Here is a 14563-nt window from a genome sequence, read left to right as displayed (position 1 = left end):
GGGGGAGACAGAGGGACTGGCCTTTCCGGAGAGGCGAACTAGCACGTCACCGTGGACCCCCCTCACCTTGTTCAGACCAAGGCGCCAGCTCGCGTGGAAAGACGGACAGACAAGACACTCGTCCTGCTTTGCAAAATTTTATTAGCAAATCGCAATAACAAATACATTTGTTGTTTTTGACAGTCTGTACTATTTCCAAGTGCATAAAAATCAGTATTTCTCTTAATAAATATATAGGCACACAGATTTAAAAACATCACCACTAAAATAACGATAAAAATAGTCTTATTTTAATAAAAATACTTGCTTTTTTCAGACTATCACTTCACTTATCTCCCGGTTCCTTACTGCTCAAAAAAAATACACAGAAAATAGATTTTTCTCCCCCACCAAAGTAAATTCTGTAACACAAATTGTTTTATTGAAGTGTACTACATCTTCCCTCCCACACCCCCCTCCCTTCCAGGCTTCCCCCCCCCCCCCCAATAAAAGGAACCTCTAGGTTGTTCCTCAAAACCCACCAATGGTATGAAACTAACCCCTGCACTGAGGAAGGTGTCCTCCAGTGCTGTAAACAGTTTAATTAGACTATGCCTCCCTGAAGCAGGGCTGAATTTCCACCTCAATAGGATAGATAGGGTGATACATACAGAGAACACCACATTTGGAAAAACGCAGTAAAACTTCCTAATAAATCATGAACATTAGTCCTGAGAACAAGAGATTATACACTCACAGCGTACTTCTATCTGGAACAGTCAGGGAATAGTTTGGCTCAACCTGAGTGCTGCTGGTTGTGGTTTCTGTGCAATGAATGCCACGTTACTCGGGAGCCACATGAAGCTATGAAACGACTGAGTGCCACAGAGAACAGCCAGCCTCGCTGCTCTCCTGTGACTAAGCCAACGCTCCTGTCCTTAGCTGACCTGGGCAAAAAGATGACTGAAGACCGAACACCATGAGCTGTCTGTAATGTCTTTGTTAAAATACCGCCTTACATCTTTTATTAATGTAGAATTAATAAGCTGGAGTTTATGGCTTCACACTGCCTTGCACTCCTCTGTCTGCCTTTCTGCTGCATCCCGTCTTGCTCAATAGTTGCTAGGATTTTGCATAAGAAGAATGACCTCATCTCTGTGAGAGCACAATTCTGATGCAACAACCTAACAGCTATTTTAACCAGGGCTTAATTTTCAGAAGTGCGATTTATGTACACATCCCGCAATCTCTAATTTGGAAACTGAAGGTGTTTTGAAACTCCAGGAATTCAGAAAAATACCACTAGCTCAGAGCTCGTTTGTTTTTTCATAGCCCGGGGAATGAACTAATGGTAACACATGGGACAGGGAAAGCAGGAAGCAAAATTTGGTAGGTAAGCTGGGCAGCTTTTTATCCAAATACATATTTTTAGTGTTCTATTTACAAAAGATGCCCTCCAGACACTGAAACAATAGTTTCTCCCATTGCTGCTCCCTCTTAATATATATATTATAATATATATATTACTACAGCACTTTTTGAGGATTCTGCCTCAAAAATTACACAGAAAGCTCAGAAATACACCTTTTAATTGAATGGGAAGAGAAGCCCATGCACTGCTCCTTATCACTTGACCAGGCACATGTCACAGGTTATGGCAGCACAAGACATGAAATAAAAGGAAATTAAATAAACAGTATCAAAATGCAGTGCCATATTTGCCGAAACATTCATTCTCCTGCTTCCACAATTCCTATACCTACATCCTCTTTCACTTCCTTCAACCTTCCCAGTCCAGGTCCACCTCCGCTCCCTACATGGCCCTCTCATACTCATTCCTCTCCATTGCTTTTTCCCCTCCACCATCCCCTTCATTTTATGTTTCTTCCCTCCAATCCTACTTTCTGCCTCTCTCCCCCCACGCTTCTCATCCATTTCCTTCCTTTCACAGAAATACTCTCTCATCAACTGCATTTTAGTCTCTGCCTAAGCAAGGATACAAAGCTACAAATAGAAGTAGCTCATTTTTATTTCGTTCTTAGAAACTGGAAGCCAGGCAAAATTAACCTGATACTAGTTTTCAACACCAGTTCACATCTTCAGCTCTAAAACCTCAGCCTAGAAGTGACAACGATAAAGCCAAACAAAACCAGTTTCCCTGTCAGTCTATAGTTGTTTCTAGTAGGCTTGTTTTCTGATTTTTAATTTATTAAATGGCAAAATAAATATGAACTTCTAACAACTAATATATTAAATGAAAAAAAATAACCTAGTCTACGCACATTTTTTGGTACCAATTTAACAATACTGGCTTAGAAATTAATATAGTTAAAATGATGCAACTTCCTAGCACAAAGATGTTACATCAATATCAAAGTGCTTACTTCCTCAATTTTGGATACAACCCCCTGAATGAAACACAGATGTTTGCAGTTTGGGTTACATGTAAACAGCACCTATACAAATAGGTGTTAATGAATCTTCAATTTGCTGACAACAAATTAAAACAATAACAAAGTCTCATAAAGACTATTTCTTCATATACCTTGAGTTTTTAAGTGCCCTGTTTTGGTGAAGCATCCTGCCATCATTCTCTAAAAACGTTGTATTTGGGTGCACGTAAGTCACTACAAGGTTTTTTCTCTTTTTCATCCAAAAATTGTCCTGGCTTCTCTCATCCTCTCAGTGGCCAGAATCAGTTGTACTCAAATTGACAATGGCAGTTGTGTTAGTCTTCAGCCAAAGACCATGGCCAGAGCACAATTCTTATTGCAGTACAGAACTATTTACTGCTAGGTTCATGAAATGAAGGTTATGATATGTAATGGCACTATGATTTTCTCTTCAATAACAGCAATAACAGAGTACTGCACACAGCTGACAAAACCTGTCAGATATCTGCCATCAAATATTTAAGCTATTAACAAATATAAAAATTGTATTTAAAAATTTCCTTAAGACTCAATAACAATTTCCCTGACTGAAATAATAATGCAGAGAGTCTTAATCATTGTGTGGAATGTGAACTAATCTGCAGTAAAAGAGTATCAGTAGAAACCCTGCGTCCTGAGTGCAGCTGATATCACAAATAGATTGAAGTATCACTGAAAAGCTTAACATGTAAAAGCACTCCAATCGGTGCTTGTGCTGTGGCATTTGCCTGGAAATCTGGATCCTCACTTTTCTAAAATGCTCAGAAGGCATTTAATAACATCAGCTGTTGGTGTAGTTTAAGAAGTGAGAAGCATCATACCAAGGATTCAGACAAGAAGTCAAGGTCTGCTGTCACAGCTGCTTTTTGCATCAAGGATGAAAGTTTCCTCTGTCTCCTGCCCATGGAATTCTTGTTATATTATGATATGCTGCTTCTCCTCTGATGAGTGGCTCTTCTTTGTGAAAGATCCTCACTGTCGCTTTCACAGTTTCTCTGAAATAGAAAGGCCACAATGTTTCAGTCACGTAAATGAGATACCATGCTCCTAAACATGATGTTCTAATATTACTAGCGTATCATCTACTGAGAAAAGGAGAGCTAATAGAAATCTCACAGAGTTTCATTGCAGAAGGGCACATGCACTGCAGGGGTCCCCCACCCTCCGTCACACTGCTGGTCACAAGAGCAGCAGCACAGACTCTCCACGACCGCTCATTTCTCAGTCAGACAGCACGGTTGCTGCTACATTATCCAAACATAATCTGCAGCCTCCATGCTGCTCCTTTACAGAATAAATGTGGCTAGCACCTAAGAGGTTTATAGAGTCACCGGCAATCCCTGCCCAACATTTCTGTCACAGTAACACAACTTACAGCAGCATTAAAGACACACAGGGATGCCACAGTCCTGTCTGGTTTCCCACTCAAAACCATTGCCATCCTGTTGGGCTGTGCATCCGTATAAGGACAGCAAAAATCACTGCACAGTAAAATTGGTTCTTCTCTTCCTCCCCTTTAAGAAATGTACCTACCAAACTTTCATCCTGTATTAGGACCTTTTTCACCAGCGAACGAGATAAGTGGTTGCATAATGAGACAATACGGTAAGAAAGCTACGGAGAGAGGGGAGAATAAGAATTTGACCACACATATGTAGGGCAGACACATCCAAACACATTTCATTTATCTACTGCATATTACAATTTTACATTCAAGCTCTATCTTGCCCTCTGCTTCCATCAGGCTTGGGAAGCCTGACATGAGAAGGATTAAAGGCTCGCTGTCATACCTTCCATCGCCTTCTAGCATATTGCCTTTTGAAGTTTTCCATGTTAACAACAGATGCTTGCCGAACCAAAGCCTGTCGCTTGTCCACTGGCTGGAAGATAAGAGAGCAAATTTATTGCTTGGCTCCCTTTGGTGCACGAAATACAAAAGATTCTTCACATGCTCTGGAGCTGGCTGAAAAGAATGGGGGCTGGGGAAGCTGTGGATTCACACAGGTAAAAGCAGAAGAAAAATAATTAAATCTAGTCCACCCTGTGCCTGGACAGGACCCCTTTGATTTCAAACAAAATCCTAAATCTCGTGTACAGTCAGTGGTCACGCTTGGCCCTGTGCACAACATTGTTTGGAGATGTTCCACTGCTGCCCCTTTCTAGCCACTCAACCTGGCACAAAAGGTGTATCACACGGCACAGACTTTGCTCCAGCCTCCACTTCTGCCTTCTGCTTCATAATGATCCACATAAAAACCAAACAAAAAGTCTGGGAACAGCTTTTCTAGCCAAAGGACAGGATGAAAGACAGCCAAACAAAAAAGAGAGATAACTAATGGGATGCCAGAGGGTGCTAAGGCAATGCTTTCACTTTGTAAAGTTGCTAAGGTGCTTCTCAGTGCACACTTGCACCATCTCCATTTTCTCTGGATTGAGCTCATATCAGCTGGCCTTCATTCACGTCTCTCTTTCTGAAGGCATTGGGAGAGAAATGAAAAGGTTCCACAGACGCCTGACAGAAAGGAGATGGAGCTGTTGTCAGCGCATCAACAGCACTGCAGCACACTGCTGCTCAGGGGTTTTGCACGTGCTTTCTAGAAATCGTGACAGAGTAGGATTAAACACAGCATCATCACACTGTTAGGTCCCGTGATACCTTCTAAATTTTCAGATAGAAGCTTGCACATTTTGCCCTTTACAAGGATATTTTTAAACCAAAGATACATTAGGGTCCTTTCCTAACTTCCAGCATGTGGCTTTTCATTTTATTCTAGCACATCTTTTCTGAATTGTGCTTTTACAGATTTTTCTTTTACCAGGCTGATTTAAACATCATAGGTAAGTCTGAGGCAGTCATTCCAGATCTGAAGATGAAGAACATGTAAATTCACGTGAATGTGAAATATGGAATAACTTCAGAGAGCGCTAGCTGTACTCTACAACCCAAATATTAAACTGGTACCAGAGAGTAGCCCTCCTCCTGTGCCTCACAAAGCTGGTCAATATAACTCTGTCTGCTTATCAAAATCTCAGGAAGGCTCAGGTAACCTGCCACTATGAGTAATCTTCTGCAATTAGCCTGAGACTGACAGATCCCAAGTAAAATTAGAAGGTGGCCCAAGAAAACTAAATCCACGACCAGCTTTGGTCAACACTGGACTCACCAGGAATCACAGAACAGTTGAGTTTGGAAGGGGCCTCTGGAGATCATCTAGTCCAACCCCTGCTCAGGGCAGGGTCAGCTAGTGCAGCTTGCCCAGGACCACGTCCCACTTGGGTTTCAAAGGATGGAGACTCCACAGCCCGTCTGGGCAACATGTTCCCGTGTCGGACTGCTCCTTTAGTAAACAAGTTTGTTTGCTTTTTTTCATGTTTAAATGGAATTTCTTAATTTCAATTTGTGCCCATTGCCTCTTGTTCTGTCACTGGATACCACTGAGGAGAGCCTGGCTCTGTTTTCTTTACTCTGTTCCACCACATATTTATACAGATTGAGAAGATCGCCCCCTTCTCTTTTTGACACTAAACAATCCCAGCTCTCTCGGCCTCTCCCCCTTTGACAGACACTCCAATCCCTTAATCATTTTCACAGCATTCCATCAAACTCACTCCAGTATGTCTTGCTGTCATCACCATAATAAAATGGGAAAAAGTTAGCTGTCATTTAGTATTAGTGATGAGGATACATGCTACAGCATATTGGAAAAAAACTCAGGCTTTGTCCTTTAACCATACCCAGAGTATGACAGCACAGGACATTGATACCCTGGAAATAAACATATGAGGAAAGAATTGCAACACCTGACTATGGAAAAATAGGAAGAAAAAAAAAAATATCAGAATTCAGACATGTGCCTAAAATTTTTGGATGCCAATCTTGTGTTAAGGAACAGATGTTCTGCAAACCCTGATACAGTCCTTCTGAAAATGAAGCACCTTTCAACTCCAAAACCACATCAAAATTTGCATAGACCAGAAAACTGTATCTGACAGATTGAGGGGAAAAAAAGTTCAAAATCAGACCTGGTAAAAGTGAAAAGACAAAGGGCAGGAATCAACCCTTTAAAGATTATAGAGTTTATGAAATGACAACAATTCCAGCAGTTCTGATCTGCATATGTAGGAGATGGATAACCCAGAAATATTTATACTGAACTGGACTGGAATGCAACCAAGCCAGACACTTGAAGAAGGAAGAGTCCCAAAGGAGAGCGGAAAACACATCAGTGAGGATTTAAACACTTTTTTTTGGCAAAACAATTGATAATGTTTATGAGACAACAAATTCACTTTTCTCATCAAATGCTACAGGTATAGCATTTGTGCAGGTATCTCAGCAGTAATTCAAGGAGCTATCAGCTAGGCCTCTTTCTCATTTAGATGTACACACCATTTGCATACAACAGAACTGGGACATTTAAGAATTAAGTATCATTTCCTCATGCTACAAATGGCTAGCATGGTGCAACAAAACACTGAGTAGAAATCATTTTGAAGTGGAAAAAAATGTCACTGGCTAAATGCCAGCTGTACAATCATCAAGAAAAATTTCTGAGTGCCCTTTTGGCAGTAGAACCATCTCTGAATCAAGATAGCTCACTTTACAGTATTCCAGACTCTTAATAACTGCCTCTCAATTTCTAAGTAGCCTGCAAACCAGTGACCTTGTCATTTTCTCAATCATCAGAATATTTTCTCAAAAGCAGTATGTCAGTGACCTCCTTCAGCTCAGAAAGCACTAAACTCAAGGACTGAGCCACAACAATATTAACCTCACCCAAACACGCTCAGGAACAGAGTGGCCTCATTTAATGTTCCTTCTCATGGTGCCAGTGCATTTGTTCATAAAGAAAATCTACATGAACAGAGAATATGAGATTATGGCTGAAGAAAGGCAGACTCTTTCTTGAGCGTCTTTTCTGCAGGTATTAACTCTCACTAAGCTTTAAGTTACTTTTTAAGAATTAAAACTCTCTCCCTCATAAAAAATCCTGTGTTCCAGTTCCCCTGGACAGTATCTCGTGCGTCTTCCAGCTCAAAGGAACCTGCAGAAGTAATGACTGAAGCATTCTGAGAGAATAAAAAATGGACATAAGTAAAATTCTCAAGCCTGTTTGTCACAGTGGAGCCCAATTCTCCCCAACCATCAACACCAGCTTGCTAGGGACATCTCCTGGCTATCTACACTACTTTGAAGCTTTTGAAAATTTTACATCTTGTGCAAAGAAAGATGCCACAGAGAACACATCCAGTTTCCATCCTCCACCGAGTACAACAACAGAAGTAACAATACCCCTACTGAATAACTGTTTTCAGAACTCTGAATTTTCACCAGCCTCTGCATGTCTTTATGAGGACATGGCAGTGATAGGTCCACTGTAATCTACACAAATTGGATGAAAGTAGGCTTTTATCTTTTTATCTCAAAGTAGGAAACATTATTCTTAATAATGTTATGAACAGCAACGGTTCAATTTAGTTAGGTCATTAACTTCTCTGGAAAAGGAGGAGAGAGGCTGGGCAGTGAAAGACATACTCTAATATATATAAAAAGATCCACTCTAGATGGACTTGAGCAGTGATGCAGGGATGCCTGGCTACTATCTCACTGATTCTTGTGGCTGCGTAACAGTCACCTTGCAGCAAATTCATACAGCTAAGCAAAGAGGCTGTAAACTAGCTGCAGAACCTAGGCTGCCAACTCTCTTCAGTACACAGAAGCCTGACACCTCTTTTTCAGTCACTAACTACACCATCAAGGAACAATTGCCTTCTACATAAATAACTATTTATTGTGTTCAAAAACCGAGATGGGTAAATCTGTGCATATTAATACAGTATAATCAAATGACTTCTTTGAAATACAAGACAGCAGGGCATGATTCAAGTTTGGGCCGACTTTTCTTTTACTTTCTAAAACTTAAGAAAAAAATCTTCACAGCAAGAACACTAGTCTCAAATCCCACACCATAGATTAAATTAGTTGTAGCTTTGTCATCTTCTTTACTGTAGAAAGCAAACCAGAGGTCTATGTTATCACTTATCACTCACAAATTAGTATTTGCACTGTAAAATTACATACACAGTTACTTGATCAGTTCATTACAAGCTCCCAATTGTGTCTTCTGAATAGGATTTCTTTGGTATAGGATAGGAAACCTAGCTGAATTTTAAACTAAAGGATTAATCGACAGCTAACACCTTTGATGGTAAAAGATTTCACCCTGCATAACTGGCCTAAAAAATAATCTTGACTTTTCTTCATCAGCAGCCATTTCACAGAGAATTTCCACAGTACTAGCTAAATGTTAAATTACTACATCGTTTACTTTGGTTTACAGGACAGATTTAACCTTTGCAAATATTTCTCTCACATGGTCTATAGAACTGCCTGCATGCAGCAGGTCTACACGACTGTTTCCTTCATCCAACCAAAGACGCTATCATAAGACTTTTATCAGGCACCCAGCTAGTAAGTACAGACTGACCTACTCTTTATTCCAAGTTAATTACTTAGTAATCTTCAGGAACTGTAATACATGATGAAGTATGATATAGGCAATGCAAAAGGCTATAGGGTTAGATGTGTCTGTACCACTGTGATAATCTAGTTCCTGTAAGTTCAGACACTGAACATGGGAAAAAAACTTGAACACTACAAACCACTGGGAGTTTATGGTTTTGGTCAGGATCTCATGCAACACAACAGAATTTCTATTTTAGTTCCAGGTGATGTTTTTCTGTAGAATCTATGCACTGAAAGATTTTTAAACTGCTGTACATTGAAACAGGCAGCGAACCCTGCACCTGACCTGATTTAAAACATTACTGATTTGATTCTGCTACATCAAGATTCAACCCTGCAAGGAATTCTTCACAGCGAGATCTATTTAACAGATCCATTAGTGATTCATTAATATCTTTGTTGAAAACAGAGTCAAAGTTTCCATTCACACAGGCTTCATTTTCCAGTTGAAAGCTACTCATTAAATCCTGTATCCACTTGAGTTCCTCAGAAAGTTCTTGACTGAGAGATTCATACTGACTCTGCAGATCAGAATATTTCCCGGTTATGCCTGTAAGACTAGTGCCTACAGTCTTGATATCATCTTGTAGATGTCTTTTCAGGGATTCAATTTTACGGCATTCATACTTCAGCTGAGACAGCTTGTGCCTCACACTTTCATTCTCTTCTTTATACCAAGCTTCTTTCTCATTATAAATGGAAACCAGAGCATCAATGTCCTCCTGCAAGGAATCGTGGGATGCAGCCAAAGTGCTGAAACCCCGTTCCATGAGTGAAATGTCTTCTACCACTCGGGCAAAGCGCTCAAAGTTGATGTAGGTATTATTGGGAGGCATACTCGAATGGCACTTTATGGTGTACTCTCTCAGGCGTTTTGTCTTCAGCTGTGTGTTCTCAACCTTCTTGTTTTCTTGGACTTTTGTTTCTTCTTTCAGCTGGTGAGTCGTCAGACAGAGGAACCAATATTACTGAGCGTTTACAAGACAGTGCAGTAATTCAAAAACTCTACACAAAGGATGCAGCCCGAACTTCCACAAAGCTGGGAGACTTTTTGCTCCCACAGATTTTCCTTCATGCATTTGATTAAAAGGAAAAAAAAAAACAAAACACACAAACGCAAAAATGAATGTGACAAGTGATGTGCATTCATTCCAGTGTGAAAAGTGTAAATAACAGGACTGCTATTTATTTTCATGTTAATTTTTAGCAGTTAACAGTCTCGAAGCTATCAATATTTGTAAGAGGAAAAACAACAATCCTGAAAACACTCCAGTTAATGTTTTGTGCAATGCAGAGCAAAAACTGAATTTCAAACATCCTCATTAGTCATGCTGAGATTAGCTAAATGTATTTTCAATAAGAGACTTATCCACAAAAGCAAGCAATGTTTATGATGAAAAAAATATATAGAGACACACAAATCAACACACTTGGTACAGCAGTTATATCTTCAGAGAAATTATATTTTCCACATTGGCTGCAGTCAACTCTCAACTCAAGAAAGCACTAAACCCAAGGTGTAGATATTTGCATGCAAACAGGGAAAAACGCAAAGCACAGTCTAATGTAGGATACTGTAAGCGCAAACATCAAAGCTTTGTCCCCCTCTTTTTGAAAGTTATGATAATAAAAGAAGTCATTTGCAGAAATCCAAGGATTTAGTCAGACCCAACCAATTTCTTTCCAGTGCATTTCTTCAAGACACCTAGGGTCTCTAAGTACTTAGAGGACAGTTTTCCATTTAACACATCAATAAGAGCGAGAATATTATCTCTGCTTTGCTCATAGTAAAAAGCAAGATCTGTCTCTTTATTCAGTCTTACCGTTATCCATGGATGAGACAGAGCTTCCTGAATTGTAAGCCGTTTCCTAAAAAACAACACAAAAAAACCCCACAGACTTGAATAAGAAATACCTTGTACACAAGTCCATTGACCCACACTTCTCCTAGGCTTCATATGAAACATTTATCAAGATAATGCCATGACTAACTTGCAAATTTCAGGGTTTTGTTTCTCCACGAGGCATACTGCTTATGTGTAGTTTAGTACCTGTTCTGTTTCAGTAAGGAGCTGACCTCCCTCCACAGAATTTGAATTCTTACTTGATCAAAATGTACCTGTATTTTTGTGTACCCTTCCATAAAAAGCGATAAAACATTACTTTGTTTTGTTCATCCTACATGCTTAAAAAAAAAAAAATCCTTTTTATACACCTTTAATACGACTGTGTCTGAATCAAGGTATACAACATGAATTATATCAAAACTGTCCTTTGGAACACAATATTACATCACTGCAGGAGCTGCCACTTCCTGAAAGCAACATTTCCGAGAGGAATACTTCAAACCTAATCAAACCTGATCAATCCTAACTTCTTTCTGCATTGTGGCAGCTTGGTGAACAGCACATTAAGAGCACTGAGAATCAAAGGTAGAAACACAGCATTGCACAGGGACTACCTCTGTACATGGGACAAATATCTGTATCACTGACTTGTCCTTTCTTAAAAAGAGGTTGCTAGACCTGTGCAAACCTCTCGTCAAACCCCACCTACTCTAACCTATTCTAAGGCCTGGGGATTTGCAGAAATCTTGACCGAACACCTTGCCTCTTGCTCTCTAATACCTATTTTCTCCCCTAATGAAGCCATTAGAAAGAACTGCAATAGCCTGACTTTCCTCCAGGACAAATAGTGTTATGGGGAAGGGGATGCTCCTTCTGTGTGCACGCTACTAAAAGCAAGAAAAGGGAAAAAAAAGTCTGTGGTTCCAATGCACTAGGAATAAAGATCTGCAGAGCTGTCACGCAAATTCTAGGTGATTGTCACAGATGCAGAGAGACTTAAGGGACAATTCCACTAGAAGCACATGTGAAGATTTTTCTGCCCTTGCACCACTGGGAGCATATTCTGGGATCACATCTCCTCCTTGCAAGTAGTTCATAATAGACAGAAATATTGGCGTGGTAGTTACCCAGAACTAGAGATTTTGCACACCATTTTCAGCCCTTCACCTGCACCTTGCTGTACCATCTTCACTTAAGTGAGAATTCAGTCTTGAAAGTGAAATTTAACTGAGGAGATTTTGGTTCCTTTTGTTAGGGCTTCTGGGTGCAGTGATTAACTAGGAGCACAGCAGCAGAACTTTGCCTCCTGTCTGGCTCTTGAATGGCAATACACACTGCAGGGAAAGCTTTGCAGATTACTCGTCAGGCTACATTTCACCAGTTTATCTTAGAGACAAATGGATCTTCCTCAATTTTTACTTACCGTGTATCTTTCACCAGGAGTTTCTGAATAAAATCTTTTGCCAGGTCACTGGTATTGCTGAAAAATTCTTCATCAAATTCATAATTCACAGCTGTGATGTTGGCAAGCGTTTCTTGTTTAGTTTCTCCAAGGAAAGGTGATGCACCACTAAGCCTAGATAAACCAGAAAGAAGAATCAATTGGAAAAATAAACAGCAGAGGTCCCCTAATGAAATTACAGTAACTGTGTAATATACTCTTAGGACATTTGTGGATCTCATGTTGTAGCAGCCATGCCACATGGGAAATAACAGGTCCAGCTTTGGCTCACTACACCTGTGGTTATGAGTCAGACTCATCTTGAAAGTCTCTTGTGCAGCACTAATATGTGCACACAGATAGAAATGCACAGATTCTCCTTTCCTAAGTGTCTCATTGAAGTCATTGCTAATCAAACTAGAAAAATCTTCAGCTGAAGAGAGTCTCTATCTCTGTGAACCCACAAACACTACCAGGCAGAAGCTTCTATCGCCATCAAGCAGATAGTGTTTCTATAGATATTCTTCGGGTAGGAAAAGCCCTGCCCCTACTGCTTTTCTTTCCGCAAAGCTACTGACAAGTTCCCTGCACAGTGGGTTCAGCCAAGAGACCTTTCTCAGCTGGAACCAAAACACCATATGTGATCGGCAGTCAGGTGCCTGGCCTTGCCTAGGGGCCAACTGTGCCGGAGAGGTAGGGCCACGCTGCTCATTAAAATGAATCCACAAACAAAAGGACTTCAGCTGCAATAAAATTCAACTGCTTCTGAACAATGCAAAATTTAATTCTGTTGGCACTCTGCTCCAACTGCAAGGATATAATGGAGACATCATCATAATAAAATGTTATTCAACAATCTTTACTTAGACAGAAAAAGCTTTCATCCTGCTTTGCCTCTCTCTCAACTGTGACTGATGACCTTCATCTTTGATGACCATTTACCTCTGCTCCATAAAACTCAGGTGTCAGAACAGATTTAGTGCAGGCTCCTCCTGCCCTGCCTTCCTTCCCCTCCCCTTCCTCCCTCTCCAATCCACACAGATGCTGACTTGCAAAAGTCTGGTTTACGGGAAATGTTATTTATACCAAGGAAATTGATCTCATCCCTTTTTTAAAATATTCTGTGCGATTACTATGCTTATCTATTATATCTAGCTTTCATAGCATAGTTTCAGGATGCAGCAGGCTCAGAACAGGACTGCAGCAAGCTCCTGGGATCTAAATGGAGGTTTTGAATACTAAATTCCTTGCTTACATGATCCCGCTCAATAAACCTTTTACCCTGTCTGTCTTGCCACTACCATGTTGACTGGGAATTCAGGGGTAAGCAAAAAGTTAGATGGGACCACCTGGGCCATTCAGCCCAGTCCCCAAATACCACATGTGGTTTTATCCACAGAATACACATTTGAGTGCATAAAGCGTTTCCTCTCCCTCTACAATAACACAATGACACCAAAGCAGCTGACACAGCAAGGCAGCATGAGTGAGGTCCTCCAGTTGTCTTTGATGCAGTAAATTTCACCCCATAAGCCACAGTCAATCTCACTTCTTAACAGGTTTTACATACTCCCTCTTCTTAAGCTTTTGTTCCACTTCTGTTAGCCACAAAGAAGGCTAACAGAAGCAGGCACCTCACCACAGACCACGGGCATTGTTCCAAAACTAAAGCTTGGAAACCTGCCCTAAAGCCTGGGTTTCTTTTCCTTTTCCCAAAACTGTGCCATGAAGCAGCTGTAATTCTACCTTCTGGCCCTTCACCGGAAGCCAAAGCCAACAGTGCTCTATTCTCCTCTGCATTTTTTTTTTCCTCTTTGGGACTCAGTTTTGAGGTCTGTGAAATGGGAGGATTCTCAAATCCTAACACCTAATGCAAATGACTTTTGTCATATCCTGACTCAGTGCCTGTAAACATCTAACAGCAGACCTTTGCTTCGCTCTTACAACCCAGTGAATCACTCCACTGCTTACTGAATTAAGGACCTGTAGGCATTTTGATCTCTACATCTGATGATGGCATCCATTTGATTGCTGCCCTGTTTGCTTAAGCAGGTGGTATCATTAAACACACCCCACTTATTCAGAATTCTTCAGAACAAAAAGGCTTTAAAATTAACAGGCAATACTAGTTAAAGGCATACAAATTTCTAGTACATAGAATATCACACCAGCTGACCACTCCTATCGTAAAAAGCATGCTCTTTTTTTCTGATCATTTGTAGGGAGACAATTTTCAACCTTAATTCCTATGGCAATCATTACAAGCCAACCAGGTAAAACAGATCTCCTACACTGGATACAGTACAGAAACTGGCTTCATTATTCTGCCCCCAGGACA

At 40.5% G+C, this 14563-nt stretch overlaps 1 protein-coding gene across 10 annotated transcripts in view; it reads right to left on the bottom strand.

Moving 5' to 3' along the window:
- Positions 1-507: 507 nt before the first annotated feature.
- Positions 508-14563, bottom strand: part of DAPK2 (death associated protein kinase 2) — a 63871-nt gene continuing 49815 nt past the window's right edge. For 3 of the 10 annotated variants that reach the window (XR_015701219.1, XR_015701224.1, XR_015701225.1), the window contains 4 exons: positions 12208-12360; positions 10761-10806; positions 3945-9872; positions 3340-3406 (listed from right to left, as the gene is read on the bottom strand). Coding sequence is in view for 3 of the 10 variants with exons in the window: in XM_087743190.1 (XP_087599316.1) it covers positions 9237-9872; positions 10761-10806; positions 12208-12360 (835 nt within the window). In the remaining 7 variants the exon portion in view is untranslated. Of the gene's footprint in view, positions 3407-3886; positions 9873-10760; positions 10807-12207; positions 12361-14563 lie in introns of those variants that run through there. The other 7 variants (XM_009469677.2, XR_015701223.1, XR_015701221.1 and 4 more) reach the window with 7 other exon arrangements.

The sequence above is a fragment of the Nipponia nippon genome, unplaced genomic scaffold (assembly GCF_047370975.1).
Source record: "Nipponia nippon isolate SJK-2023a ecotype South Korea unplaced genomic scaffold, ASM4737097v1 scaffold_9, whole genome shotgun sequence".
NCBI classification, from domain to species: Eukaryota; Metazoa; Chordata; class Aves; order Pelecaniformes; family Threskiornithidae; genus Nipponia; species Nipponia nippon.
The sequence above is the reverse complement of the archived record's forward strand: the minus strand, read 5'-3'. Positions and strand labels throughout refer to the sequence as shown.